Source organism: Salvia splendens, chromosome 18 (genome assembly GCF_004379255.2).
Source record: "Salvia splendens isolate huo1 chromosome 18, SspV2, whole genome shotgun sequence".
NCBI classification, from domain to species: Eukaryota; Viridiplantae; Streptophyta; class Magnoliopsida; order Lamiales; family Lamiaceae; genus Salvia; species Salvia splendens.
Window position 1 is genome coordinate 13,715,522 of NC_056049.1, and position 27,118 is coordinate 13,742,639.

The 27,118-nt window shown below is 41.0% G+C and overlaps 1 protein-coding gene and 1 long non-coding RNA gene across 2 annotated transcripts; one reads left to right on the forward strand and one right to left on the reverse strand.

Moving 5' to 3' along the window:
- Positions 1–271: 271 nt before the first annotated feature.
- Positions 272–1,856, reverse strand: LOC121777229. The gene is made up of 2 exons (XR_006045440.1): positions 1,609–1,856; positions 272–547 (listed from the first exon to the last, which is right to left on the reverse strand). It is a non-coding gene; the product is annotated as an uncharacterized LOC121777229 (long non-coding RNA).
- Positions 1,857–6,021: 4,165 nt separating this feature from the next.
- LOC121776762 lies at positions 6,022–7,049 on the forward strand. Its single transcript, XM_042173931.1, has 3 exons — positions 6,022–6,641; positions 6,700–6,874; positions 6,975–7,049. The coding sequence occupies exons 1-3, from the start codon at positions 6,022–6,024 to the stop codon at positions 7,047–7,049; spliced, it is 870 nt and encodes a 289-aa protein (XP_042029865.1).
- Positions 7,050–27,118: the final 20,069 nt, after the last annotated feature.

Consider the following 27,118-nt stretch of genomic DNA (forward strand, 5'->3'; position numbering starts at 1 on the left):
CTACAGTACATATAATGTAAATCAGTCAAATAATGTTACATTTTTATGTAATTAATGTACATTTACGTCCAAATAATGTTGACAGAGAGGATCTGACCATTACATTAATTGTTGTAAAGCGTTTACATTATTATTGAACATACATATATTGGTGCCCCAATATTTTGGTAATTCAAATCTACTTCACAATAATGTAATTTTTTAGCACCTATTAATGTAGAATTATAAAATATCTTGTAAGATAACATTATACTGGTGAAAAGACTAAAACTAATGTACTGTAAAATTTAACGATTGAATAATGTATGCTTTAAACGAAATTTAAAAAACACCAAGTCTGAAAAGCAAACTAATATAAATCAACATTTCCTCTAGCCCTTACGCTTCTCCTTCTCATTCCCATCAACCTTTTTAATGTCTTGTTTACGAATGTCAAAACCCACGATGCAGGCATGCACATCACAAAATGCATTCTCAAAATCTAGTGATTAAAAACAACGACCAACGACCGACTTTAGTTCTTCAGAACATTCAGGTACAACAAAAACTGTACAAAAAATACTGAGATAAGTTGGACATTAAATAAATTACGTATAAAAAAGTACATTATTACGTGATAGTAATGTACATTAAAATCATAAATATGTACATTACACAATGACTTCAACAAAAAAACTCAAGTATAAATAGACGTTTGATTTGTTGGGTGCGTACTATACCCTTGCCCCAAGGATATGTTAATCCTAAGGAAATGAGAAGTATAATCTAGGTTATTGGGTTGGTACTAAAGCTTAGCCCCATGGTCAGTTAAACCCTTGGGAAATGTATACAACTTCCCCCTATTCGAACATATTATAATCTACATTACTCAGTAAGAGACATATACATTGAAAGATTTTGTTCGTACATTACAGTTGGTATGAATTCTAAGAATATTAAGTGAAAAACGAACTTTGAGGTATGGGTTGGTACTATGCCCTAACCACAGGGATAACTTAACTCCTAGGGGGATTGGAACTTAGTTCGGGCAATTGATGTCCCCTACGTGAAGTTGTAAATCTTATACCCTAGCCCAGTGAATAATTGAACCTTTGGGGATTGACTCTAACTCCCTGACCTTAGTGAATGTTGTGTTACTGGTATTATACCCTAGCCTCATGGACTACAAAACCCTTTAAGGAATGGATTTTAACTTATGTCCTTATCAAACAAGTACAAATCTACATTACTAGCTATGTGATGTATACATTACAAATTCAATCGTACATTAATGACATTTTTATGTACATTACACAATACCGCGAATTACATTACTGATTACACAGAACTACTCTTACATTATGTGCTGCAACTTCGATATTGTACATGTAAAACAAAACCAAACAGACGGGAAGACATCAAAATTGAGATTTAAACACATCAAAGAAAATTAAGATGTTCTACCATCATTCAGTAAGTGAAATTCACAAAAAATTGACACCAGTCTAATCTCAATTCACAAATCACAGTAACAAATTAATTCCCAGAATTAACAACGAACTAATACTCAAACTTACACCGATAGGAACCTAATTTCAATTCACAAATCACAGAAAGAAATCTAATTACCTTCTTCAATCGTTAATAACACTGGAAGATATGAAAGAATTAACAATGAACTGCTACTCAAACTCACGACGGGAATGAAGAACTACAATTGTTCAACTTATTGGAAGCAACGATACTATGATCCGTATGCTGCAGAATCGGCACAAAATGAAATCAGAAGTGATCATCGTATTTGTGTCGTAATTAAGGAAAATAAATCTCACAAATAAAAACAGAGCGTTAATTATAGGAAGGGAATAACTGGCTTGAAATTGATCTTGCCCTTTTCAGTTTTTTTTAATAATTAAACTAGATACAAATGGCAGCCAAATACACCGTTAAGTTAAGAAATTGAATGGATGGAATTGACTTGGATTTTTGACCTAATTTCAATTATGGACCTGATATATATATATAGAGGGATGTGTTCATTTTCTTTTTTCATCTTTTGTTCTATTGTTCTTTTCAATCTCAGCCATTCAATCTGAAGATCTAACGGCCTCAAATAATGCCAACTGATTTTAAATTAAATCAATTAAAAAATCGAGAAGGTTATTTTAGGTATATGCAAATGTGGTTGTTATGGAAACTCTCATGATTTTCTCTTCCAAAATCTCAGCCGTTATTCTCTATTGAGATCACGTTCAATCTTTGTTATCTCCCAAAAAGTTATGCGTCATTGAAGAATCGGAAGAGATGGAAGAACGAAGCCGATGACGAGAAGAGGGAATTGGTTTTCAAGGAAAACAGACAGGAATACGCGCAGGTCATGTGAATGCTCGGTAACGGACGGTGCGAGGCCACGTGCGTCGACGGCGTCAAGCGCCTCTGTCACATCAGGGGCAAGATGCACAAGAAGGTTTGGATCGCATCCTCGTCGGTCTCCGTGATTATCAGGTAGTACAAAAGATTTTAATCCTTTCTATGTGCTTTATCTTCAATTCTAGATCTTGAGCATTATGCGCCTTGTTATCCCGATGATTTTATGATGTGTTGATTAAATTAGTTGTGTTTTGCTAATCTTAGCTTTGCCAATTTCATAGGTTTCATTGTGACTTTTTTAGCTTCTATTTATCTGTAAGTGGTCCTTTCTTTGCAAATTAAAATTCCACGCCTCAGCAATTTGTTGTATGGGCTGTTTCAATCTTGAATGTTTAGTTTTCAATTGTAAGTTTTCGTTTTGAAGAATTTGGTTCTGAAAATTTTAGGTGAAGACGGTTTCTTGTGAGAAGTTAGTGTGCATGTTCTTTTTCTTACTCAAAACTATCGATTTGTTTTTGTACCCATGACTTCTCCTCACTGCGTGTATGGCTATTTAGGAATTTTTTCGTCTGTATTTCGCGGTTATTCCCTTTTCTAATTGTGTTAGATTTGAGTAGTTTTGTGGATTTGGATGAGAGGTGATAAAGAGTCCAAAGATGCTTGTTTTTCATATTATCATGTTATTCTGGTATTGCTTTCTTTGTGTGCTATGTTGTGTTGATGATTCTATAATAATGCCGAATTTGTTAGCTTTATTTACGTGCGTGGGCTTGGGGTCCTTATTTTGGTCCAATCCTACCCCTCGATTTGTCTCAGGCTACTGTTAGATTCTAGTTATGTGGATTTAGATGGAGAGGTATAGAGTATTAGAGAATACACATAATGTACATATTTTGTAATATAATGGTTGTTTTAGGTTCTGTAATACATCATTTGTGATCTATAATGTACATTTTTCATGACCAGTTTAATTTAAGTTTTGCCGTGTTTGCTTGTTCGGCGCACGTTTCTTGTTTTCCAAAAGGGTTTAGCAATGCTTGGAACTAGGGTGTAGTATGTACTAATTGACAAAATCATTACCAAAGTCCACGAGTTTCAGTTATTAAACGAGGGTTTAGATATCATCGCGGCTAGGGAGTAGTTTTGATTGATTTACATAATGTACATATTATACTAAATAATGGTTGTTTTAGTTTCAGTAATGGTTGAGACATGAGCTGTAATGTATATGTTTGCTGAGCCGTTTTTATTTTCATTTTTGTATAGTGGTGGTTGTACCTGATTGTTCTCCTGAGTTGAAGCATGTCGTCGGTCAGAAATTCCAATCCCTAGAGATGGACGACGTTACAACCTCGTATTATGTTGTATGCAATAGGGAAGACAAGAAGAAGTCAAACGAGGATGACCAATTGAATGCACAAGTTTCACTCATTCATCTAGGGTTCAGATATCATCTCGGTTAGGGAGTAGTTTTTTACCGATACACATAATGTACATATATTATTATGTAATGGCTTTTTTATTTTCAGTAATGGAGGATTTATGATCTGTAATGTAAATGTTTGTTGAGCACGTTTCATTTATTCCCCAATGGTTTAGCAATCCTTGGGGCTAGGGTGTAAGTATGTATTAAGTTACAAAACCGCCGCCAAAGTCCACGTGTTTCAGTCATTCATCTAGGGTTTATATATCATCTCGGGAAGGGAAGTAGTTTTTACTGATACACATAATGTACATATATTACTCTATAATGGTTATTTTAGTTTCTGTAATGGACCATTTATGATATATAATGTAAATGTTGGCTGAGACGTTTTTTTTGTGATTTTATACACTGGTGGTTGTACCCATGTACACAAGCAGACAATTAATGCATAATACTTGGTAAATAATGTATAATACTTGATAAATAGTGTACAGAAGCAATAAAATAATGCACACAAGCAATCAAATAATGCACAAATGAATGTTGCATTCACTCATTTACCTATGTACACAAGCAGTCAAATAATGCATAATACATGATAAATAATGTATAATCCTTGATAAATAATGTACACAAGCAATCAAATAATGCACAAAAGAATATTATATTCACCCATTCACCTATGTCCACAATAGTAAAAAAATGCATAATATTTGATACATAATGGATAGTACTAGTTTAATAATTTACAGATTCAATCAAATAATGCACGAAACAATATTATACTGGCATATTGGGGAGTTCTGGTTGGCACCCATTCACCCATGTATACAAAAGTCACATAATGCCTTACACTTGATAAAGAATGTATAATACTTAATAAATAGTGTATAGAACACAAGTAGTTCAATAATGCCTAATATATGATGAATAATGTATACTACTCCCTCCGTCCCACATTTGGAGTGCCATTTAGTTATGACACGGATTTTAAGAAATTGGTGGAGTGTGTAATTAATGAAGTGAGATGGTGGAGTGTGTAATAAATGAAGTGAGTTGTTAGAAAATGAGATAGGTTGACTTTTAAAATTTTAAAATTGTTTATTTTTGACTTACAATAACCTTGGTTGTTTAAATTATTTAAACTTATGATTTTTAATTTTCCAACTTGTTTATTCCATAATTTAAGCTATGCCAAAAATAAAATTAAAACAAATGTTTCACACTTTGCAATCCCATGATTTTCGGCCATCACATCAACACTAATTTAAAGAGGGAACCTCATTCCATTTTCATTAACTCAATCTCCAAATTATGGAGGGAAAAATTCATTACAATCCCAAGGAGGGAAAAATCCAAAATCAAATTAAAGCTAAACTACATCTATAAATACATTCACTCCACAATTACTCCAAAAACTTGAACTCCACCTACTTACAAACCAACCAAAGGTATTTATATCTAAATTACCCTCAGAGCAATTTCATCATAGGGGAATGGAAAGGGAAGGGATCAGCTAAGGCATAAGCTAATCCACCATATAATACACTAATGAAAAATAGACATGTGGAATCTATTTATAAAATTAAATAAAAAACTTCCTCAATCAATTTCCCCTTCCTAAACCCCATTTCTCTCTCCTCTCCCAAAATGGCACTGCCTCAGCTCCTGCATTCTCCTCCATCTCCATTGCCGTCCTCCTCCGCCTCCCTAATCTCCCCCAAACCCCAATTAAACCCCGCCCGCAGTTTCCTCTCCCCACCGCTCCGCCGTCGCCCCCATCCCCTGTCGTGCGCTGCCTCCTCGTTCCCGGAGAAGCACCACACAAATCCTAAATCCGACTACGCGGCGGAGCTACCCCTCTTCCCCCTCCCCCTCGTCCTTTTCCCTGGCGCCTGAGTCAGTGCTATGAAAATGTAGACATCAGAAATCAGGCAATAGTGAATTACAGGCTTGAATCGGTGTGTGCGAACAGAGAGATAAGAGAGGGAAATCGGTGTTTCTTCCTCTTAAAGACAAAGGAGTTGCAGTGTAGGGAGGGAGAGAGTAATGACTAATGAGTGAAGATGTGAAGGAAGTTTTTTATTTAATTTTATAAATAGATTCCACATGTTTATTTTTCATTAGTGTATTATATAATGGATTAGCTTATGCCTTAGCTGATCCCTTCCGGAATGGAAATGGATCAAGATATGGAGCAAGAGATGGAGCAGGAGCATATTTAAGAGGCAGAACTGGAGCATGAGATGGAGCAGGAGCATATTGAAGAGGCAGAACTGGAGCAAGGGCCGAGAGCAACCCTGAGTTTGAGCAGCCAAATGAAGAACCATATTGTGCAGTTCCTTCAACAGCAATGCCAAGCTGGAGCACTGCCACATGGTTCATTTCAAGAGGCAGCCAAGAGATTCAAAGTGCATAGAAGGACAGTGAGCCGCGTATGGGGGATAGCCAAGCAGCAAATTGAAGATGGGAAACCTGTTATCATGAGGGGCAGAGCATCAGGATATACTAAGAAAACAGGTAAAGTACATTTTGATGATGATAAGTTCAGACAATTGTCTTTTCTTGAGAGATCTTGCTATAGAAAACTTGCTTGTAAAATGGGCGTTAGCAAGACAACAGTTGGTAGATGGGCAAAGAATAACCTGATAAGGCCACATACAAATGCCATAAAACCAACACTCACTGAAGTAAACAAAATCAGTAGAATGAGATGGTGTCTTACTCATATTCAGCCAGCTATGGATGAAGGGAAGCTTTTTTATCATGCTATGCACAACACAGTTCATATTGATGAGAAATGGTTTTACATGACAAAGGCTTCAAACAGATACTACCTGTTGCCGGACGAGGATGAGCCTTACAGGTCTTGCAGATCAAAAAAGATTCATCACAAAAGTGATGTTCATGTGTGCTGTAAGTAGGCCACAGTTTGGCACAGATGGGCAGACCATCTTTGATGGTAAAATAGGCATATTCCCATTCACAGAACAAGTTCCAGCCAAAAGGATGTCAAAGAATAGGCCAAGAGGGACACTAGAGACAAAGCCTATCCCATCAGTTAACAAGGAAGCAATGAGAGAATGTCTCTTGAATCAGGTATGGATATTTTTTCCCCTCACATTCATATAAGACATTGGTAATGTCATCACTTAGCCATATTTTCATTTATTCATAAATAATGCACATATTATTCCAGCAATCAAGGCTAAGTGGCCAGCCAATGCAAGCAAGGAGATATATATCCAACAAGACAATGCCAAACCTCACCTAAAATCCTTTGACTCACAATTTGATGATCTTGCAAGTTCAGATGGATTTAAATTCCATCTAATTAGCCAACCAGCCAACTCCCCAGACACCAATGTATTGGACCTTGGCTTTTTTAGGGCCATACAATCACTACAAGATGATAAACTAGCCACCAATATAGATGAATTATTAGGTAATGTTTGGAGTTCTTTTGAGGAACTCACACCACAAACTCTGAACAATGTTTTTTTAACATTGCAAAGCTGTCTCAGTAAGATCCTAGAAATGCATGGGGGCAACAATTACAAAATACCCCACTTGAACAAAGAAAGGCTGAGAAGGACAGTGGGGCTTCCTACATCACTTGAAGTTGAGGAGAATCTGGTAAAAGAAAGCTTAGAGTATCTACTACTCCCTCAGAATGATGTGGGTACCTCATATGACATAGGGCATCTAATCAATGTTTTACAGATCTAGATAGGCCACTTGGATCATAGGGTTTACAGTATAAGCATCAAAATAGTTTGATGTTTAGTATGTAAACTTGTTTTTTTGGTTATAGTCTTCATTTTGGGTTAGGATAACTAGGCTGCATTCTGGGATAGGGTACTAGGCTTGCTTACAACTCTAGAAGCTGCATTTTGTATGAATTCCAAGTGTAATTCATGGCTGGTGTGTGTTTTGTTAACAAAATTGCAAATCAAAGCCTCCAAACCATCAAAGGAATGACTAAGTTCACAAAAAACCAACCAAAGACAGTAAACTTGCAAATCAGAGCCTCCAAACCATCAAAGGGGTGGCTAAGTTCACAAAAAACCAACCATTACAGAGGCATCATAGCTAAGCATGCATAACTCTCAGAAAAACATCATCACAGAGGAACAAAAGTGCAATTCAGAGCCAACAAACCAACCAAAGACTGTAAACTTGCAAATCAGAGCCTCCAAACCATCAAAGAGGTGGCTAAGTTCACAAAAAACCAACCATTACAGAGGCATCGTAGCTGAGCATGCATAACTCTCAGAAAAACATCATCACAGAGGAACAAAAGTGCAATTCAGAGCCAGCAAACCAACCAAAGACAGTAAACTTGCAAATCATAGCCTCCAAACCATCAAAGGGGTGGCTAAGTTCACAAAAAACAAACCATTACAGAGGCATCATAGCTGAGCATGCATAACTCTCAGAAAAACATCATCACAGAGGAACAAAAGTACAATTCAGAGCCAATAAACCAACCAAAGACAGTAAACTTGCAAATCAGAGCCTCCAAACCATCAAAGGGGTGGCTATGTTCACAAAAAACCAACCATTACAGAGGCGTCATAGCTGAGCATGCATAACTCTCAGAAAAACATCATCACAGAGGAACAAAAGTGCAATTTAGAGCCAATAAACCAACCAAAGACAGTAAACTTGCAAATCAGAGCCTCCAAACCATCAAAGGGGTGGCTAAGTTCACAAAAAACCAACCATTACAGAGGCATCATAGCTGAGCATGCATAACTCTCAGAAAAACATCATCACAGAGGAACAAAAGTGCAATTCAGAGCCAACAAACCAACCAAAGACAGTAAACTTGCAAATCAGAGCCTCCAAACCATCAAAGGGGTGGCTAAGTTCACAAAAAACCAACCATTACAGAGGCATCATAGCTAAGCATGCATAACTCTCAGAAAAACATCATCACAGAGGAACAAAAGTGCAATTCAGAGCCAACAAACCAACCAAAGACAGTAAACTTGCAAATCAGAGCCTCCAAACCATCAAAGGGGTGGCTAAGTTCACAAAAAACCAACCATTACAGAGGCATCATAGCTGAGCATGCATAACTCTCAGAAAAACATCATCATAGAGGAACAAAAGTGCAATTCAGAGCCAACAAACCAACCAAAGACAGTAAACTTGCAAATCATAGCCTCCAAACCATCAAAGGGGTGGCTAAGTTCACAAAAAACAAACCATTACAGAGGCATCATAGCTGAGCATGCATAACTCTCAGAAAAACATCATCACAGAGGAACAAAAGTGCAATTCAGAGCCAACAAACCAACCAAAGACAGTAAACTTGCAAATCAGAGCCTCCAAACCATCAAAGGGGTGGCTAAGTTCACAAAAAACCAACCAATGCAGTGAATACACAGATAATCAGATGTAATTCATCAGAAAAACTGCATCATGGAGTATCAAACAAACCAACACAACTAAGACTATGATAACCCTCAATCAATTCAACTGAAACAACCTCCAAACCCTGCACAGGGGGTGGCTTAGAATTGAAAAAATACTCACAGATTAGATGAGATCTTTCATGCTAGGTAACAAGATCAACAACATTGCTTTTTCATTCTCGGTGTACTCCACCTTTGATGAGGACTGTGGTTGAGGTTCAAATTCGTCAAAGGGGAGGGATGGTGCTTGTGTTTCAGAGTCTTCATAGGGCTGGAATGGTGGGGGATGTTCAGATCCGTGCAAGCCCTCCGACGGCGCCTGCGTTTCAGAGTCGTCATGGGGGTGGAACGGTGGTTGGCGTTCAGCCCCGTCAAAGCCCTCAGACGGTGGCTGAGTTTCAGATCCGTCAAAGAAGCCAGCCGGTGGGGGAAGCTCAGTTTCTTCGACGACGTCAGACCCATCAACGCCCCCAAACCATCTTCGATTTCCCGATCGGTGGTAACAATCGACCATTCGTTCAATTTCTTACCGTGCAATCACTTCCGGTGGTGTATTAGGGACGATTAGGGTTCCGGGAGGTGTATCGAAAGATGGCAACGATTCAAACTCAGGCAATGGATCCCATTCATCGGCCATGGGAAGCGAATAGAGAGAGACGGTGATGGAGTAATCGTCAGATTTAGATCGACGATTATAGTAGGAGCCAATTAGGGTTCCTACAATTAGGAATAGAGAGAGACGGGAAAGGTGGAGTGAGAGTGAAATGAAAGTCAAATGAGGGTGTTGGGGGTGGGGTAGGGTGGGTTAAGATTTTGTTTTTTTTTGGTTTATTTTTGGGTAGATAATGGCATTTGGGTGTAATTTTGTTGAATAATGGGGTAAAATTTGATATCCAACTATGGAAAATTCTAAATGTGACTCTAAAACTGGGACAGACTTTTATGGAAAAATGTGACTCCAAAACTGGGACGGAGGGAGTATTAGATAAATAATTTACATATTCAATCAAATAATGCTCAGATGAATATTGCACTCACTCAATCACCCATGTACACAAGCAGTCAAATAATGAATAATACATGATAAATAATGTGTAATCATTAATTAATAATGTACCCAAACAATCAAATAATGCACAAAAGAATATTACATTCACCCATCCACCGATTTACAAAACCCAATACAGATTTCCAAAAAGGTGAGAACCGTAACTTGAGCTAGAAAACCAGGAAATATCATTAAAATTTCATCACTAACATACAAATTACATAAACCAAATCACGATCATAGCTATACTGGCGATTGTACAATACTGACGGTTCATTCAGGTAACTTAATTGCATGAGATCATCTACACCATCAAGAATATTAGGATTTGTTGGTATCAGAGTTTCTGAACTCACTTTCAGTACCTACACAAGGAAAAATGTTAATGATAACAGTTCAAGAAAACACAATAATGGAAACCAAAATTTTGCACACTTTTCCCTCAGGCAATGTTATCACTGAATCATTACCAGTAGACTGAAGAACTGTCCCCAGCTCCCAGTTACCATCAGGAAGCTGAACCCACGACTGAATTTTCTGTAATATAAACTCACAATTCAAAGATGATCACCTCATTAAAATGACAAGTATGATGTTCATATAAAGCTCTTTCCTACATAAAGTTATAGGAACAACATCAAGTTCTATGCCACCATTTTCATTTACAAATTCAGCAGCAGGTTCCAAAAATCAATACAAATTTACAAAAATCAAAACCCAATAAGATTTTCTCTACAAAACCGCCCAATACACAATTGTAAACCAGTAATTAACTACAAACTTCAATAATTGACAGCACCCAAACAAAAATGCACACGATTTCATGATTTACGGAAAAGATCGACCAAAACGTCTATGAAAACCGTGATATTGTTTGGGAGAAAACATTGAATCGTCGACTAGGTTGTGTTTTGACGGTGCAAATCACCGATTAAAACAGGGTATTACCCAAAATTGAAACTTTTAAACCCTACCTTATTGTCGACTAGAAATTGAACAATTTTTGGAGATTTCCGGGTGCTACCACTGGCAGCTAGGGTTTGGAGAGTGGGTGGAATTTGGGGAGATGATTTGCAGAGACGTGGATTGAGGGTGAGATGTTTATCTTGGAGTCAACTGTTTCAAGCAGTTGAGGAATTCAGATGGGGTTCGTCGACAATAAAGACGGTCGACCTTTCTTCCTCTAGCCTTCTTCGGCTCAGCCTGATCTGGAGCCGTACTTGGGGCTGCCTCGGCCAATCGTTCCCTTAATTTTTGCGCAAGGGCTACTGGAATTATATCATCGACTGCGTCGTCGATGTCGAGCCGTAGCTGCTTCTCTGATATGGAATCATCAACATAAAACATCAGAAATTTATTATTACAAATAGAATAAAGCATGATATGAGCTTTATAATGCATAATACTAATGACAGAATGCACATATTCATTAAAATAATGCACAAGGGAATGAAAACCATGCATTATTTTGAACTCCACTTACTACCCTTTCAACCATGTACACATAAAATCTTATGATGACCAATATCAGGCAAGTAATGCATACTACTACAGGCATAATGGGTAGAGTCAGACGAATAGTGCATAATAAATGTCAACTACTTTACAGTACCAAAGGTTTGCATGTACATTATTTATTTAAAACTATACATTATTCATTTGGTAATGCCTACTACATTGCAAATAATGACAACTGCTTGATACATAATGCACAACCGCGGGCTAATAATGCACATATTTATATTCCATTCACCAATTTTCCCACAACCCCAGGAAGCAGACACATAATGCAAATTACTTGGAAAATAATGCATCCCACAACTTAAATAATGTAAATATTTAATCAACAAATGCGCACTTTGAATGTTCACTGAGTTTATTAACACATATACACAATTCTTCTCATAATGCATACTATATTGCAAGTAATGGCAACAACTTGATACATAATGCGCAACTTAAGTCAAATAATGCACATGTTTATATGTCTAGAGCCTTTGTCCTAGCGGCAAGGAGCTTAGACATTATTGCATGAGGTGCCGAGTTCGAGCCCTCTTGACATCAGTTGTAATTTCCTCATATCTATAGTATAGGAGTTTATTTGTAATTTCCTCCCTTATATAGTAGTTAATTTTTATAAAAATAAAAAAAAATGCACATGTTTATATACCATTCAATAATATTCCCACACCACCCAGCGCACAGGCAAGTAATGCACAATAATTGACAAATAATGCAGCTCAGGACATAAACAATGTACATTTTTGAACAACTAATTGAACAATAATTCTCATAATGCATAATATATTACAAATAATAACAGTTAGTTGCTACATAATGCACAGCCTCAGTTAAGTAATGCACATATGTATATTCCTTTCACCAATTTTCCCACACCAGCAAGTAATCAGGCACATAATGCAAAATACTTTACTAATAATGCATCACAACACATCAATAATGTATATTTTAGATTAACTAATGCGCACAAACCAGTCTTGCAATTACCCATCCAGCCATTTACCAGATATGTAGATGAATGCACAATGCAAGCCTAATTGATGTTGAACTATTGACGCAATTATACACTCAATCGATTTGTTTGGTTACCTGCAGCTTGTGTAGGTTGCGAGCGCGACGGACGACCTATTTTAGTCATGTTAAATCTGTCATAAAAACATGAAATTAGATACCCGAATCCATCATTTTAAACATAGAAAAATGTCTGCTTTCGGAGTCAGAGAAAACCCTGACCAAAACGACTACCAATTTTTTTGATTTCGAAAGGTCGCAACCATGTCGATGTTAAAATCATTGATTTTCGTGTCTAAAAATTGATGAAATCGACTTGTAGTCGGCCTTTACCGTCATCTACCAGGTTCAAATCATCAACAAGACCAGTTATTGTAGACCTACCTTGTCGACGCCGTGAACAATGTAAACGCCCGCTTCCTGAGTTCGAGTAGGACGGAGAAAACGACGATGAACGGTGGTGGCAGCTAGGGTTTGACGTTTAGTGGAAGTTGGGGATACGGGACGGCGGAAGATTGGAGAGGAAGTTTTTTGTTTGGAATGAGAGAGAATGAATCAACGTTGGGACGTGTATCAATAGACCGCTTAAAATACGCGCATTCCGTTTTTGGTGTGGCTTTAATTGAGAATTTTTACTACTTTACCCTCATAATGCACAGAATCCTATCTATAATGCAACACGGGATAATAAAACAAGAGTCAATCCAATCCGGTCCCTTGATTAATCTAATCAAACGACCCAGATTTAACTTATATATATATATATATATATATATATATAATAGAGAGAGAAAAGAAAAAGGGAAGGAAAATTATAACCTGACCTAGAAAAAGAGAAGATAAGAGAAAAATAGGGCATGAGAAATTGTAACTTGTCCTAAAAAAAGAGAGAGAAAAAGTTGTTGGAAACAAATGGGGCAATCAAAGTTGTAACCTAGCCCAGTAGAAGAAAAATAGTTGAATAAGGCCAAAATAGCCATGGGATATCTCTAAGATGGAGGAATGCATTTGTAAAAGGGAGGTTGCTCCTAATTTTGTTCCTAAGTTCACATGTCCTTCACAAATTTTTACTTACACTTCTTAAACTTAGAATCCCTAGGATTCTCACCTATACATACTACAATCCCATGACCCCATTACAACCAAAATGAAGACCTTAAGGAACTTTTTCTGTGTCAGCCGAACTCTCAAGGCATCAGTGGTAAGGCAAAATGAATGAGTGAATGGTCCCAAGATTTCTAGTGAGGAATGAGTGACCGAGTGAATCCAACAGTTGGCTAGAGTAGGAGTTATCTTGACAAACTGACAGACTGATCAAACTACCCGAAGAGGAGGGATGAATTTGAGACTGCAAAATAATTGGAGTGACCTTGAGCTTGTGGGGAATGTTGCCAAAAAGTTCAGCCAGTTTCAGACATGAAAATGTGAATGCTTGTTTGAATGTTTTTATGTGTGTTTGAATATGTTATGTGTCGAGTCTAGTAGGGCCAGTTTAGTTTATTCTTAATTTCTAAGTGTCGGTCAAGTAACCATGCATGTAACTTGCCCTTTTCTTTTTGTTCTTTCATACTTGAGTACAAGCATGGTTTAAGTGTGAGCAGTTTGATAGGGCTTGTTTCAAGCATGGTTTAATGGTGGTTGTTACACTAATCGGGGCATTAATGTTGGAAAAAAAAAGTGGTGAATTAAGTGTGCAGGAGCTAAGAAGCATCGGAGCGGCCAAGTGTTGGGGAGACTTGATCAATTGGGAAAAGAAGCGGAAAATTGCCCAGAATGAGAGCAAACTGGTCAGGCGAAAACAGAAGGAACAGCTGAACCTGGCGGCTGTGCGAATTGATCAGGAGGAGCCAACAACATGAAGATATGAGAGGATGAGTCAGAGGAGACAAAAAGAAGGAACCCCTTTTAGCAAGGGCATTAACGCCAAATCAGGAGGATCTTTCCCTAGGGATTGGTGCCCAAACCGTCCTATATATAGGGGAGGAAATGAAGAATAAATCATCATCGATCAACACTGATTCTACACTCTCATATTTACATCACAAGCTAGCATGGAGCAAGGAGGATAGCCATAGCTGAAATCAAAGTTCCACCACTGCATCCCTCTCTTCTTCCTTGTCTAGGAAGAAGGGAGCTTAATCTTAGAAGAAACTTTTGTTCGTTTATGTTTTCCTAAATCCCGAGGGGTTGATACATTGTTTACTTAGTTTCAGTTTTACTTTCTTGGATAATTTCTGAATCCATCGTTGTTTTGAGTTTTTCTCTTAGTTAACTCTTGTTGCAAGTTGTTTTTGTCGTTCGATTTGTGAATATGAAGTTGGAATTTTGGATCTGAGCTGGAGTTGTTGAAGTTTGTTTATGAAATGAAGTTTTTGATGAGAGTTTAATTAGATCTGATGTTTTCTTGTTTTGTTTGGATTTGGTTTTGTTTGATCTTTGCTGACGGTTTAGATTTGTGTTAAAATGTTTAGATCTATCTGATTTCAGTTGGTTTACGTTTGGATCTTAGTTTGAGATGTCAGTTTGCATGGTGTAGGAGCAGTTTTCTGTTGATATGTTTTCTTTTCTCTCGAGTTGCATGGATCTGGTTCAGATTTGTTTAATTTCCCGTTTTATGATTAGGAGCTCTGTCCAAATCTGCCGTAGTTGTTTAGCTAATTTACTTTTTGTTGATTGAAGAAGAAGAAGATCGTGGTTCGTTAGTGAAGTGTGGGTCTTCGCTCGACTCTAATGTCGAATGACTAGACTCAGGAGTAAGCGAGTGTGCACATATGAGAATTAATGCAAAGCTCGGTCCAGACACAATGCTCCTTAAATCCGCTGGATCACTGGGTCCAGGAACTCTAGAGAACTACAGTGTTTTTGTCGTTGGACACACTCGACTCCCCTTCAAAAATAAATCCCTCAACCCGAACACTATGAATTAGTATAGGGAAGTGGGGTCGATCCCACAGAGATGGATTCGCAAAGTAGTGCTAAGAGACTATGGAAACAAACGGCTGCTGCCACGCAAAGGGGTTGAGATTTAAACTACCACTAGATCTAGGCAAGAAATGTAAACGCTAGACCTAGGACACAGAAAACTTACTGGAATCAGACATCAATACCGAAAGACACAATTACTCCCTAGACTAAGCAAACGACTACCTAATCTAGCTAAACAGTAAGCAAATAACAGTAGGGACCATATTTCCAGAAATAGCAAGTACGGTAAAAAGCTGCAGATAACCAACCCATGCTCCAACTCTAACCACGACATGTACCTTCGCAACTAAACTAAACTCGCAGATGAAGAAAACAGAGCACACTCCTAGATTCAAACAGAATATAAAGATTTGGACGCCGGAAACTTGCTATGAATCGGAAATACATCAGATCTACATAAACTAGGTGAAATGAAATGAAAACACGTAAGCTAGGCATAAAATTAAAACACTCCTGCTCAGAATCACTTCAGACGCTTAATCCACTCCGGATCCAAGCCATCCGAACTCAACAACCAACAAAATCAACTCCATAACTCCGATTCTCACAGATATGCTCCGATCAACTCCAAATTCCAACAATCACAAACAACTCCACAACATCAGCAAAACAAAACCCCGATTCATCCACAAACAAACTCCATTCTTCCAGATCTCACCATTAACCTGCAATAATCCAGAAAATAACCACGAAAACAACCAACTCCAACAATCCAACTCCAGAATTCAAGTAAACACAATCAATCGACAGAAATCATCACGATCGACGTAAGCGAAACGAAACTTGCATAAATGTAGAGAAATATCCAGGAACAAAAGAGGACCGAGCTTCGAACAGCGAAGCTCGGCGAATTCAGCAGAAACGAAAAGAAAAACATAAATAAATTGTTTCTTCGCCCCAAAGAAGGACGGTGTTACAACCCACAAACACTATCGGAAAGCTAAATGTGAACCCCAGCGCGAACCCGAGATCCTCCGCGAATTAGAACCAAGTATGTGAAAAGTGAACTGAGCAACATGCTGTTCGTGAGGCCTCCACCGAGAAAGTCCCTCCAGCTTGCATGCTTCTTCCTTTTATAGATGCGGACATAGCCTTCTAGAGTCTTCGTAGAAATCCCTATTCTACCCTTCAACTCCGAGGCTTCCTCCGTCAAGCAATTTCTTTCATAATGTCCGCTCTTTCGCCAGTTTCCTAGGACTATGCAAGCGTCCTCTTCTTTTCCTGGATCTAGCGAAAACCTTCACACACCTGGCTTAAAACATGCGTTAGACCCAGTAATTTCACGAAATAAAACCCCTAGACCGATGCATGAAATTAGCCTTATCAAACTGCTCACACTTAAACCATGCTTGTCCTCAAGTATGAAAGACAAGAGAAAGAAATAAGGCGAATTTCAATGCACGGTCCCCAAGAACGACTCTACAAACAAAAACAAAAACAGACTCCTGGACCTAGACAATTGGCAAAATAAAAAAAACAGACTTATAAAAGAAAACAACACAAAGAATCAAAACACAAACAAGCATGAACTAGGTTCGACTTTTAGGCAACCGTCCCCACAAGCTTAAGTTCAATCCGATCGTCTATAGTCTTCAAATCTTCCCGCTTCCCTCTTCTACCTAAACGGTCCGTCAGTTCGTCAAGATAGCCTATTGACACCCCAGCTGTTAGGTTCGCTCGATCACTCATTCCTCACCAGGTATGTTAGGATCAAAACGCTCCCCAGTTAAGGTTATGCCACTGATGCGTTGGGTTATGAGAGTTTCCTTCTTACTTCTCTTTTTTTTTCCCATTGATTTTCCTGGGTCGGGTTGAAATTGCTTCCTGCCCTTGAGGATACTAATATTATATTTATTTTTTTATTTTTTCTGGATTATATCCCCTTTTCCCCTGGACTTCGTCCAGCTTATACCTCCAAAAAAAAAATTTTTCTTTTTTTTTTACTCCTCCCCTGGACTTCGTCCAGCTTATTCCACCTTTTCCTGGACTTCGTCCAGCTTATACCTCCGAAACCCATTTTTTCTCCTTCATACTCTACTCCCTAAGCATCAAGTGGCAGCCCAATTTACATGTTAGCACAAAAAAGTGTTTAGGCTTATAACTCGCTCTTATAGTAGGGCTGCACAACTGGGTTATCTAAGGCTTTTTCCATCGTCCCAACTTCAGACCGCCTTTGTTTTATTAAGGAAGAAGGTGTCAAAGTTGACATGCATTCTCTCTTCAATCGCTCTCACTAAGGGAAACCTGCCTTATTATCTCACTAGCTCATGCGAAACACACATCCTAAAGACTCTTAAAACAGAAAGAACACAAACACCATACTTACTCCCCCCCCCCCACTTCACTCAAGCTTGTCCCCAAGCTATCCTAGTGAAGAGGGGAAAAGGAAGTAAGAACAGCAGACGACAGACACAAACGCAAACAAAGCACAAAAACAAACTTCTCACACTTAGACCGAACATCGGGCTAAGTGGGAGAAAGCGCAACATACAAAACCAAAACAAAACAACCCCTTCTCACACTTAGACCAAAAATTGGGCTAAGTGTAGGAAGGTATAACACGTATATACAGAACGATGCATGCTGGCACATAAAAACACAAGCGAAAGAAAAACGAAAAGTAAAAGACAGAAAAGTAAAAGTTACTTGGTTCTGGGGGAAATTCAATTCGGGTTCTGGCCCCTGCGGGAGCCAGACTTGGGTGGCACTGTCTGTTGGGTCATTTTAACTTTCTTTCTTGCCGGTGACTCCGGCGTCTCCTTCTGATCGTCTGTGGGTCGGGGTACGGTTTTCTTCAAAAGCACGGGCCAGGAGGAAGACGGGGTGGTCTGAGGCCTTTGGGCTTGTGGCGGCTTCTGCACAGCTAGACTCCCTTGACCCGGCGTCTTGGAACCGCCGCTAGGTTCAGGAAGTCCCATCGGTGTCTCGGGGAACTTCGCTTGAAGCCACTTCGTCATCTTCATCATCAGTGCGACGGCCTCCGCCATCTTGTCGGAACGCCTTGACGATTCTGCCACTAGGTCGGTGATACGCCCCTTCAGGGCTACGACCTCCTCTCTACTTCTCCCCATTTCCCTCCGTATATCCGTCACTTCTTTTCGTACACCAATTACCTCCTTCCTCACATTCTCTACTTCGTTTCTCACTTCCTCAACTAACTTTCTGACTTCTGCATCCTCAGCACTGTCCCTTCCTTTACCCCGTAGGGCCACAATCCCCTCCAAAACCATTTTCATCTCTGACCTCATCCATCCAACCTCTTTCCTTACTTCTTCTACTTCTATCCTGGCTCCGGCTTCCATGTCAGCAGTATCCTTCGCCTCCACCATCTCAGGCTCCTGCTTCGTCTGCGCCTCCGACTGACCAACCTCATAAAAGCACACGTCCCTTCCCTGTGTAATGAGCAGCCCCTTATAGAAAAAGTAGTCCACGTTGAACACCTCCGGGGGTAGACACATCTTCACTTCTCTGCAGGACTCGTGGATTTTCATAATAACGTTGTGTTGCAGGTAAGCCCCTAGAAGGTGGCATGTGTAAAGATGTCGGGAAGGGTTGGCTGTCACTTGATGGCAGGCTTGGGCTAACCAATAGCCCAAGTGAACACGTAGTCCCTTGGCCATGCACCAAGTAAAGTACAAGTCGGGGGTTGTCAGAGCGTTGTTGGCTGTGCCCATCAAGTTGTAGCTAATGAAGGTCTGGGCGAATCGCAGGACCCTGTTCTCAATATGGTGGGCCTTCGACCAGCTGGTTTTGAACTGACCTACCCTAGGGTGAGCCACAAACTCCCATGCGTTCTGCGTCTTGAATCCCGGCATCAGCTTCGGCGGACCAATCATTCTCTCGCTCCACAAACCCTCATCATCCTCTGTGCGCGTAAGCAGTCCCATCCGTAGAGTCCATTCACGGATGCTCATCACATGCTCTTCATAGAAGAGCCAGAATTTGATGGAGTCAGGATTCAGATTGGTGGTGGACTTAAATCGGAAGGTGGAGAAGAATTCCCTTGCCAGGTCGATTGGAACTTCGGCGGTGCTATGCTTGAGCAGCCAATCAAAGCCGATTGCGTCTATATAAGTTCGGAATTCATCATTGCAAGCGATCTGCTTGAGCTCCGATGAGCTGTACATTTTTCTAGACTTAGCGTACTTGCCCTGGGAACTCTTCTCCTTGTGGATGGTTGCGCGTTTCGGGTCGTTAAACTTTCTCATCTCATCCAGGAGCTCTCTTGTAATCCAGATCTCAGTTGGATCAAAGTTGAGCTCCTCTTCTTGTGTTTTTTCAGAGTCACTAGACCCAGCAGAATCCTCGGGCTCTGCAGCGTATGGTACCTTGGCAGGTCGAGGAAGTGGAGAGTCAGTGGATTTCCCTTTCGCCTTCTTGGTCTTGGAAGGAGCAATTTGTTTCCCCTTCCTTTTCTTCTCGGCCGCGTGGCGGCGTTCCTCTGCATCACTATCCCCTCTGCTCGGTCTGGGAGATTCTGCCTGCTTAGGTGCTGTGGCTTCTAGACCCAGCATTTCTTCCTCCGTCTGCTGGACGGTTTCATCTATCTCATCAAGCAGGCTCCGACGAGCCTGTCTCCGCGCTTCCCTTGCGTTAACCGGTGAATCGGTCCCTTCGGGGACATCAGTCAGATCCACTATCAAATCCAACCCGACATCGACGGGTTCTTGGACATTCTCAGCACCGAGGGCTTCTCCTTCCTCGTTCAACAATGGGGTTGCCCCTGAAAAATAAACAGGGGTCTCTATCCCCTCCAAACCTTCTCCAATCGTGGGTTTTTGTACCCGCAGACTTCTCAGGGGTTTCCCCCTCTCTGACATCTTCCTAAGTAATTAGGGCTTCGTCGCCCCCAACCACTTCTGGGGTTTCCACCTCCACATTTCTTTCAGCATCTAGGGCTTCGTTGCCCTCTGGAATTTCAACTCCATCAACAGGGGTTTCCCCCTCAACAAACTCCTCCAAAACAGAGGTTTCCCCCTCAACACGGCTATCAGTAACAGGGGTTTCCCCCTCAGAAACACCAACCACTCTATCCTCTAAAACAGGGGTTTCCCCCTCAGTGGCAGATCCTAACCTGGGTGCACTTACGGCCAACAGCTCCAACCCCGCGGCCAGATCTGCTTCGTCTTCGCGAGTTTCTGCAGCGATTGGTTCTGAAACGGCGGCAGTGGGTTCTGCGACGGCCTCCGGCTCAGCGGTGGTTTCTTGAACGGTCTCTGGTGGTGGTGCGGAGGATGTTGAGGCGGTTGGTACGGATTTCCCCATTACAGCCGCGAACATGGCAAACGCCTCCATCGCCTTTTCTGGTCCCCCAAATTTTTGTAGCATGTCTGCCATAAACGCCGCCGCACTTGAATCGGCGGATCCTGAGGTGTTCCTGGCACTTTGCTTGTTATCCATGGAGAATTCTGCAGAAAATTTTTTTTTTTTGACAAAGACTTGGACGGAAACTTCTTTGATTAGGGTTAGAAAAGAAAACCTAGAGAGAATTTGGGATGTAGAGAGAGAGTAAGTAAGTAAAAATAAAAGAGCACGGTTATTATACGATAAGTATGGGCGAGGACTGTTTTTGCAGGCGGCTTGCAGGCATGACGCCAGCGACTGTACGCCTCCCATAAAGGTGTCCTTTGAAATCCGAGCCGGTGCCAACTCCCTCCAAAATTTTACTTCTCAATTCCCTGCCCAAGTAACTTCCTTCTGCAAAATCACACTTAGAGAAAAACATTAAACTAAAAAAAAATTTGAAACGCCAGACTCCCCGGGTCTAGGGTATGACAGTATCAAAAACATTTCTTAAGGAGTCTAGTATTTCGAAAATATTTTTGGAAGATTATTTTTTTTCTGATTTGTTTGGGTTTTTCTTGATTTTAAAGAAAGCGATTAAATATTTACATTTTATGTTCAAGTGTTCTCAAGATTCCCTAGGTCAGGACATGTTAAAACTTCTTGGATGCTGGACCTAGGAAATTCTCTAAGAACACTCACTTCCCAGACCGATTAGGCGATATCAGGGAGTGCGCGTAGTGGCATTTCGTCCACTACACACATCTCCAAATTATCCCTAAATACCTTCACCCTATGGCCATTGACAAGAAATGGAGTAGAGTTTGGAGCACTTCCCTGGATCTCTACTGCTCCATTTGCACGAAGACTCACAACAGTGTATGGTCCGACCCATTTGGACTTCAGCTTACCAGGCATCAACTTGAGCCGGGATTGGAATAGGAGAACTTTCTGCCCAACTTGCAATTCCTTGACTCGGAGGTTCTTGTCATGCCAAAGTCTTGTTTTCTCTTTGTACCACATTGCCGATTCATATGACTCCAGCCTTAGCTCCTCCAACTCCTGCAGCTGCAATTTCCTCTCTTCCTCGCAAGATTCGGGTCTCATGTTTATCTCCTTGACCGCCCAATATGCTCGGTGTTCTACTCCCACGGGCAAGTGACACATTTTGCCGAATACAAGCCTATATGGTGACATCCCAATAGGCGTCTTGTATGCCGTCCGGTAAGCCCATAGTGCGTCTCCAAGCCTCTTACTCCAGTCTTTTCTAGACGGATTAACCGTCTTTTCCAGTATAGCCTTTATCTCTCAGTTGGATATTTCCGCCTGGCCGTTAGATTGAGGATGATAAGGTGTAGACAGTCGGTGGTGGACGCCATACTTTCTCATCAAAGCTTCAATAGTCCGGTTTCGGAAATGCGTCCCATTGTCAGATATTATAGCTCTGGGCACTCCGTACCGATTGAAGATATTAGCTCTAAGAAACTTCGATACCTCCTTAGCTTCGCAAGATGTGGTCGCCTTGGCTTCTATCCATTTCGAAACATAATCCACTGCCACTAGTATGTATGTATTCCCGTATGAAGATGGAAATGGACCCATGAAGTCCATTCCCCAAACATCGAAAATTTCACAAACGATCACCGGTACTTGCGGCATTTCATCTCTTCTGGAGATTCCCCCAGTCTGTTGACACCTCTCACAATTCTGACAAAACTCGAACGCATCCTTATGCAATGTAGGCCAGTAAAAACCACTATCTAACACCTTCCTTGCGGTCTTCCTAGGTCCAAAGTGACCTCCACAAGCTAGGGCATGGCAATGATTCAGCACATCCCTCTGTTCCCACTCCGGAATACACCTCCGGATTACTTGGTCGGCTCCCATTCGCCACAAATACGGGTCATCCCAGAAATAGTTCTTGGCCTCGCTTTTCAATTTCATCTTCTAGGCCCGGGAAATTACTTGCGAACTGGGCACCTCTCCAGTGACTAAGTAATTTGCCAGGTCTGCGAACCATGGCTCAGCGTTTTGATGACATTTCCCTTTTTCGGCATCCCCTGGACCTGTTAACACCATAATCTCTTCCCAGCTGATAGGTCGAGGAATTTTTTTTAAGTAGTACAAATGTTCCTCTGGGAATGCATCCGGTATTGCTTCCTCGGTCTCCCCTTGAAATATCCTGCTCAGATGATCGGCTACTTTATTTTCTGTTCCCTTTTTGTCTCTGACTTCCCAATCGAATTCCTGCAAAAGCAACACCCATCGGATTAATCTCAGCTTGGATTCTTTCTTTGCCAACAGGTACTTTATAGCCGCGTGGTCGGTGAAGACTATCACCCTCGACCCAAGCAAGTACGGGCGAAATTTCTCAAATGAGTATACTACCGCCAGCATTTCTTTTTCAGTAGTGTCATAATTTCTCTGAGCTTGATTCAGCGTTTTTGAAGCATAAAAGATCACATTGCTTTTCCCATCAACTCTTTGACCTAGCACCGCTCCCACGGCATAATCGCTTGCGTCACACATAATCTCAAAGGGTAGATTCCAGTCGGGCGCTCTAATAATAGGCGCAGCTACTAGCCTGTCTTTTAACAACTGAAAATCCTTTTTGCATTCCTCATAAAAGACAAAATCAACATCGTTATGCAACAAGTGGGTGAGTGGCTCAGCAATTTTTGTGAAATCTTTTATGAACCTCCTATAGAATCCTGCATGCCCTAGGAATCCTCTCACCTCCTTCTGATTCGTCGGGTAAGGCAGTTTTGAGATCACCTCAATCTTTGCCTGGTCTACCTGTATACCTCTTTCCGAGACTACGTGCCCAAGGACAATTCCCTCAGGGACCATAAAGTGGCATTTCTCAAAGTTCAAAACCAAATGTTTTTCCTGGCACCTTCTCAATACTATATCCAAACTAGCCAAACATGAGTCAAATGAATTCCCGTACACAGTGAAGTAGTCCATAAAAATCTCGATGCAGTCCTCCAAAAGATCCGAGAATATACTCATCATACACCGCTGAAAAGTGCATGGCGCATTGCACAGGCCAAACGGCATCCTCCTGTAAACGTACGTGCCGAAAGGACACGTGAAAGTTGTCTTCTCCTGGTCCTCGGGATCTACATAGATTTGAAAATACCCACTATACCCGTCTAGGAAACAGAAGTATTGCTTGCCTGCTAGCCTCTCCAGCATCTGGTCAATGAAAGGTAGAGGGAAATGGTCTTTATTGGTCGCTTCATTTAACTTCCTATAATCGATGCACATCCTCCACCCAGTAACTAGTCTGGTGGGCACCAATTCATTCTTGTCGTTCTTGACCACCTGTATTCCTGACTTCTTGGGTACCATATGGACTGGACTCACCCATTCACTGTCTGGTATGGAATAAATGATTCCTAGGGAAAGTAGTTTCAATACTTCTTTCAACACTTCCTCCCTCATGTTAGGATTCAATTTGCGTTGAGGATCTCTGCAGGCTTTTGCTCCTTCCTCCAAGCGGATGTGATGCATGCACAAATCTGGACTAATTCCTACCAAGTCAGAGAGTGTCCACCCAATAGCCTTCTTGTTTCTTTGGATTACCTTCAGCAGTCCCTCTTCTTGTTCCTCGGTCAAGCTGCTGTTGATAATCACAGGGAAAGTTTCGTTCTCCTCTAGATACGCATACTTTAGGCCTGGTAGAAGTGTTTTCAACTCTTTCTTGGGAACATCTTTTTCCTGGGGCGAGGGATTTTTCTCTGTTACTTCCGTTGTCATTCCCTTCCTCGACCCAGCAGAACCTTCCACACTCGCCACATAAGGTGTATTCCTTGACCTAGCTAGCTCCGGATTTGCACAGAATTTTAGAATTGCTTCAGCTAGCTTCTCATCTGATAACTCGCTTGTGTTCATTGCTTGACACCAACTGGCCACTTCTCTATCAATGGCATGACTCATCTCGGAGTTCTCAATCTGTTCCTGCATTAATTCCGTCTCAAGGTATTCTTGTACCAAAGGGTTAATAACATCTATAGCATGCAAATTTTCAACGTCAAGAGGTTTCTTCATTGCCTCATCAATGCTGAATGTGTATTTCTCCCCATTGTAATCAAGGCAAATTGTTCCATCAAAAACATCAATGATAGTCTTAGCGGTACGTAGGAAGGGTCTCCCTAAAAGTACTCCACCCGACTCTGCAGACTCATTATCACTCATCTTAATCACATGGAAATCAGCAGGGTACAAGAAGTCATGTACCTTGACTATCACATTCTCAAGCACCCCTTCAGGACAGATGCATGACCTGTCCGCCAGTTGAATCACAACCCTCGTGTCTACCATGCCTACCCCCACTAATTTCTTGTATATGGAAAGTGGTAACACATTTATCGACGCACCCAAATCACACATAGCGTGCTCGATTCTCACATCACCAATAGAGATGGGCAAGGTGAACATACCTGGGTCATTGCATTTTGAAGGCATCTTCCTCTTCTGAATCACTGCGGAGACGTTCTCGCCTATCAGAATTTTCCCACTGGGCCTAGCCTTCCCAGCTATAAATTCCTTGATGAACTTGCTAAAGACTGGCATCTTCAGGGCCTGTAAGAATGGCAGATTGATTTCCAACTTCCCAAAAATGTCCATGAAGTCTACCGGTTCTTCCTTCTGTTTCTTGGCTTCCCCCCGACTTGGAAAGGGTTTCAGTCGCTTCCCTGCTCCGGTAGAACTTTCAGCTGATAACTCTCCAGTTTCTTTTCCCACTGCCTCATCTTCCAACTCCGGCTCTGGATCGAGGAAGAATGGTTCAGTTGATCTAGGCAAAGGTTTCTCTAAATCTCCTGTCTTAAAGTCATCCTTGACCAAGGGACTTCCTCCCTCCAAGTGTCTTGGCCTAGGAATTGTATCCTCTTCTTCCCTGTCTTCCTTGGGATCTGTCACCTCCTTTGTTCTTACCACTGGCCCATCATATCCCTTCCCGGATCTCAAGGTAATCTAACTTATATTAGCTCTGTCCGGTGGCCTTACGGAGGCGGGAATCTTCCCTTCATTTCCCCTCATATCACACAAAGAAGTAGCTATCTGGGACAATTGCTTAGCCAGCATATCCATGGCTGCTTTCTGCTCCTGTTGAGCATCTTGAAGCTTGTGCACTACGTCATTGTTCGATTGCAGGTTGTTTTGCATATGTTGCTGAGGACTGACGAGGTCGTGCACCATATCATCGATACTTTTTGGTGGTTTCGGTGGCTGACTGGGTCCTGGGCCGATACTTAGAGTCGGTCCACTTGCTTGATTCTGACGAGCGTTTCCTTGACCGCCTGAAGAGTTATTGTATTGATTTCCTTGGCCCTGGTAATTGTTCTGAAAATTCCTTTGGTGTGGGGGTACATAAGAGTTTCCTTGACTGCTCTGATTCCTGTTTCCCCAGCTCGAGTGGTCTCCTTGGTTCCGATTAATCCAGTTGCCCTGCCCCTCTTGATTCCTTCCTGACCAATTACCTTGTCTTTCGGGCTGAGGTGCAAACTGCTGACTTTGTTGCGGTGCCGGCTGATTCTATTCATTGTCAGTCAATCTGAAATTTGGATGGTTTCTCCAGGGCGCATCTCTCTGTCTCCCTGGATTCCAGCTCCCATCGGGATTCCAACTTCACATTGCATTGACCTGGGCCTGATAATCTCCTTCCTGGGTCCCGTAATATTGTTGAATTTGATTATCTCCTGGACCAGGAGATTTCTCCTTCCCTTGTGAAGCCAGTGGAATCGCCTTTTCAATCGCGTTCAAAAGAGCCTTCTCGAGCCTATCCATCCTTGCTTCGACTTTGTCATCTTCTTGTTCTCTCACAGCATGCACCGATCCTCTTCTCACTGCATTCCTAGGGTTATCGTACGTGTAACATCCCAAAAATAACTCTAGACGAATTCATGGTTCAGGTTAAGAAATCAACGACTCAGGGCTTTCGACGAATAAATCGATATTGAAAATAATGATAGTCGATAAAATATTGTTGATAATTTTTATAAGGATAAAAGGTGATGAGAATTATTTATTAGAAATAATATATGAGTTATATTATAAATAAGATAA

Coding starts and splice junctions, on each gene's coding strand:
- LOC121776762 (XM_042173931.1), top strand. CDS start 6,022: ATGGAGCAGGAGCATATTGAAGAGGCAGAACTGGAGCAAGGGCCGAGA. Junction 6,642..6,699: donor GACGAGGATGAGCCTTACAG/GTCTTGCAGATC, acceptor TGCTGTAAGTAG/GCCACAGTTTGGCACAGATG. Junction 6,875..6,974: donor GAGAATGTCTCTTGAATCAG/GTATGGATATTT, acceptor ATATTATTCCAG/CAATCAAGGCTAAGTGGCCA.